Here is a 4,418-nt window from a genome sequence, read left to right on the forward strand (position 1 = left end):
TATTAAAGGCGTTAAGAACCTTTGGTGACCCCACAGTTTAAATTCTATAATAAGTAAGAAGTGAGCAATGTTCCTTACAGACAAACGTTCACCTAATCTGTCCCAGTCAATGGGATAATTTAGGTCGTCAATAAATGGCCAGGACCACACTGTTTTGAATATGATTCTAATTTTATGCGATTTTTATTGAATGAAGAGAATAACATCTGTCTGAACTTTTTAATGTTTTATTTCAGTATATAAAAAATGTTTTTTTTTTCTGTTACAAATCATGATGTATTGTTTTATGTGTACATGACATGATGCCCATCATCAATGGCCCTTGATTGGAATACTAAATATTCATATTCTTATTCTTTAATGTATGAGTATTCCTCATCATTTCAAGAAGTCTATTCCGCATCATTTCAAATAAATATATTCAACATTATTTCAAATAATTAATAATAACATATGCATTTGTCATGGTTTGATTGATCATCTGCACAAAAAAGCCTATATCACGGCGATTTTTTCCACGGCATTGTCAATTTGATTTCGACTTATGAGTTTGAATATCCCTTTGGTATTTTCGCTCTCTCTTATATCAACACAAGTTGTCTGATTTGTATGTTAACTCCAATGTTTTATAAAATATTCTTATTTTCCAAACTATTTACCTATCGTTTTCGTTTCAGTGTAAGAGAGGCGATGACGAATTTATGTTCTTACCCTGTCTTGCTCGCCCTAATTTGACCTATCTGTAATATTTTACATACGAGTGACTGTAACTAGTTAACTTTGTACCGTAGTATAAATATCATCAAAATTCATCTAAAATACAAAAGTAACACTAGAAAAATTAAGTAGGGAATGACGTTGATAAAATTAAATAAGGGCATTCGAACAACAGTACATTAAGTGGTCTTCATTAAATAATGAATTCATATTTTCTACATTTTAACAGGGTCGTTCCAGTGGAATTAAATTGAAGTAACTAAACATAAACTCGGATATTGTCTTGAAAAATAGAAGTTTTTATATATCTTAAAACCTTTTAATAACTTTAATAAAGAATGAGACAAAAAACATTAAAACCTTTGCACTTTGATAATTTATTTCCCATTTTTAAAATATACATAGCTGTATCAATTCCCAAAGACCAATGCAAAAGAAAATGGAGGAAGGTTAAATTTGATAGATTTTGAAAGAAAAAAATACTTACATTAATAGAATGGAATCTATTTTGTAAGTTTGTATCGTTATCATAAATTTGCAAACATTTTACTATTTTATTTATTTAGCAAATTGAGGTTTTCGAAAGAAAGTAAAGGGTCTAATATATAGGTAAATAAATAAACTATTTAAAATCAAAGTCAACAGATTTTCCACCTATAATTCGTTAATATGTCCTAATCCTGGATACTCAAGTGCGAACTATTTATATTCATGTAATCTTATCTAAAAATCTACACTTTTCAAGACTTATCTTAATAGTATAACAAGATATTATTATTTTTTAATTCATTGGTAATTTTCAGTGTTTATTTTATAAATATTATCCTGTTAAAATGATACATTTTATAACAAAATAAATTGAAAGAATAATTTTATCTTTGTTTACTGAAACTTCTCACATATTGATGCAACAAGTCATATAAACTAAAGAGAAATAAGAACAGTCTCAATACTAGTATTTTCTAACAATACATATTTGATTTAGTTATTTTAATCCACTTGAATAAAATAGAGGATAATCTGGGACAAAAAAAGCGTGCTTAAAAATTTATTTAATCTGTCAAATATTTACTTCTCAATTCATTTAAACAGAATTGAAAAAAAGCAAAATAAATACAACATGAATATTTTATTATCTATAAATATAAGCACTTAAACAAACAATGAATAATCTTTGGTCTCGACACAGGGAATGACAATAATAAATAACAATGTTTACTTACACAAATAATAATTATTGCACTAACGCGACCATCCACTTAGTCCGTACATTTGTAAATATTGTCTGTATTTTTCTATGTCTAGTGAGTTAACGTGTGGTATAGCAGCTTGAAATTGCGCAAGTATAGCTGCATTTGCATTAACCCTCGAAGCAACGTCTAATTCACTTGTTCTAAACTGGGCCAATGCGGACGTCGGAGAAAGCACTACAGAAGACGGTCTCGACGTGCTAGTTGCTTCAGTCTTTTTATTGTCAGTGTTACCTATAATACTGTCTATAGAGAATCCTGGTTTTGCTGATGTTGATGTTGTTGGACTAGGACTAGACGATATATTTACTAAGGGTCTTGGTAACGATATAGCAGGAAGGTGAGCTCGATTGTTCATCTCCTGAGTAAGGAATGGTAATTGTGATGTCATTAATGGTGAAAGGTATGGATAAGCTATCCCTGCCCCGATCATTGCTGGATGGGCTGATTGGATTATTCCAGGATGATGATGGTGATGGTGAAAGTACTGTTCAGCACCAAATGCAGTAGGCTGGTGCATCATATCCGGATAGGACCTCTTAAATCGTTTGCGTCTTCGAAGAAAACTTCCATTGTCAAACATATCTTCCGATCTTGGATCTAATGTCCAATAGTTTCCTTTTCCCGGGTTTCCAGGTTCACGGGGAATTTTGATGAAACAATCGTTCAATGACAGATTATGTCGAATGCTGTTTTGCCATGCTGGGAATTTTTCTCTGAAATACGGAAACCTGTTCATTATAAATTCACATATTCCTGAGAGAGTTAGTCTTTTGCGAGGTGACTGGAGTACTGCCATTGTTATTAAGGCTATATAAGAATACGGTGGTTTCACAAGATTTGAACGTTTTTTATTTACATTTGTTAAACTTTTCTCTGCGGTACTTTCCAAATTTCCCTCAGTTTTAATAAGTTCTGAACTTTGTCCCTCGGAAACACAATCAGAATGTCCCGTACATTCCTCTATGTCCACTATATCTTCTATATCAATATCTTCTTCTTCACTTTCTATTCCACCAGACTGCCAACATGTCTTTTCATCATTTAAATAACTTTGGTTATCAAGTTTGTCTGTAGAATGATGTGCATTGTTCTCCATTGCAAGTTTCATATCACACAGAACCCGACTTCATAGAGTGTCGTAAAAGGTGTGAAAACAGTACAGTTAAGAGGCACCTATTATAATAATTATTTAAATGACGTGCGATTGACCACCACAACTGTTTTATAATGTTTGTAAATATTATAGAAATTCGAACTTGAAGGTGCCAATCACAGCCATTTAAACGTTAGATTGTGTAAAGTGGGCGGAGACTACAGATTTACTGTTACATCCCACTTGGTTAATCTTGTCATTTTTAAGGTAATTTATTTTAAGAAGATGCAGGATCAATAAGTCTGTTGAAATATTATGAAAATGTTTTAATAACTCTAGAAAAAAGAGCACACTAATAAAAAACAAAAAAAGAGTTCCTTGTGTATTATTGTATTTTTGAACAAATTTCCCTTTCTGTTGAAACGAAATATATATATATTTCAATTGTATTCCTATTTGTTTATTTTTTTTTTAATTATTTCTTGTGTCTATTGCAATTGTGTGAAAATCGATGTACTGATTATGCCTATAATGGGTCCTCTATTGGGAATAAAAAAAAATATATATGTAATAACAATGATAATTGTAATGGTTTTATTGTTCTGATCCTGCCTGGAATTAAATGTATATGATTTTATAGAATGAAGATAATAACATCTGTCTGAACTTTTTTTTTAATGTTTCATTTTAGTTTATAACAATGTTTTTCTGTTACAAATCATGATGTATTGTGTTATGTGTACATGTTATGCTGCCCATCAAGGGCCCTTGATTGAAATAATAAAATATTCTTATTCTTATATATGTAAAGTTCTTTTGTAGCAAGATGTTCTTAACAAATACAATATTGCGACTGATCTCTTCCTTTACTGGACATTTATTAAAAAAAATAAAGTATGATGTAGAATACATTTTCTTTCTTTCCAATGGTTAAGATGTTTTATGTTTCATCTCTATGGCAATGACATGTTCTAGATATTTGAAAGTTAGTTGCGTCACCATTTATTATATATGTTGAAACTATTTTTTCAGTTTTCAATATGAAAGGGTTCATGATTGCTGAGGTTAAAATGCCGGTGTCTTAAACTGAACACACCTGACCAAAATTTTTAAACATTCATGGAGGATTTTCTTCCTTAAATGCAATAAATTTTCATTTATTAACTCAAGAATATTATTTTGAATATTCATAAATATAACAATTGTCATCAACATTTTGAGTGTAACATTTCAATATAAAATTAAATATTGACATTATTTTTCTCTTAAAATAGTTTTCAACAGACCATCAAGCACCTGCAGGTTGAGTGTTATAAAATTAAAACGTGTCAATATTTATGTGACTCTTGTATTCT

General features: G+C 30.2%; 1 protein-coding gene across 1 annotated transcript; it reads right to left on the reverse strand.

Moving 5' to 3' along the window:
* Positions 1-1,831: 1,831 nt before the first annotated feature.
* Positions 1,832-3,180, reverse strand: LOC143056358 (forkhead box protein D3-like). The gene has a single exon (XM_076229449.1). The coding sequence runs from the start codon at positions 3,076-3,078 to the stop codon at positions 1,960-1,962; it is 1,119 nt and encodes a 372-aa protein (XP_076085564.1). The 5' UTR covers positions 3,079-3,180; the 3' UTR covers positions 1,832-1,959.
* Between the last annotated feature and the right edge of the window lie 1,238 nt (positions 3,181-4,418).

Source organism: Mytilus galloprovincialis, chromosome 1, assembly GCF_965363235.1.
Source record: "Mytilus galloprovincialis chromosome 1, xbMytGall1.hap1.1, whole genome shotgun sequence".
Classification (NCBI taxonomy): domain Eukaryota; kingdom Metazoa; phylum Mollusca; class Bivalvia; order Mytilida; family Mytilidae; genus Mytilus; species Mytilus galloprovincialis.

Coding starts and splice junctions, on each gene's coding strand:
- LOC143056358 (XM_076229449.1), bottom strand. CDS start 3,078: ATGAAACTTGCAATGGAGAACAATGCACATCATTCTACAGACAAACTT.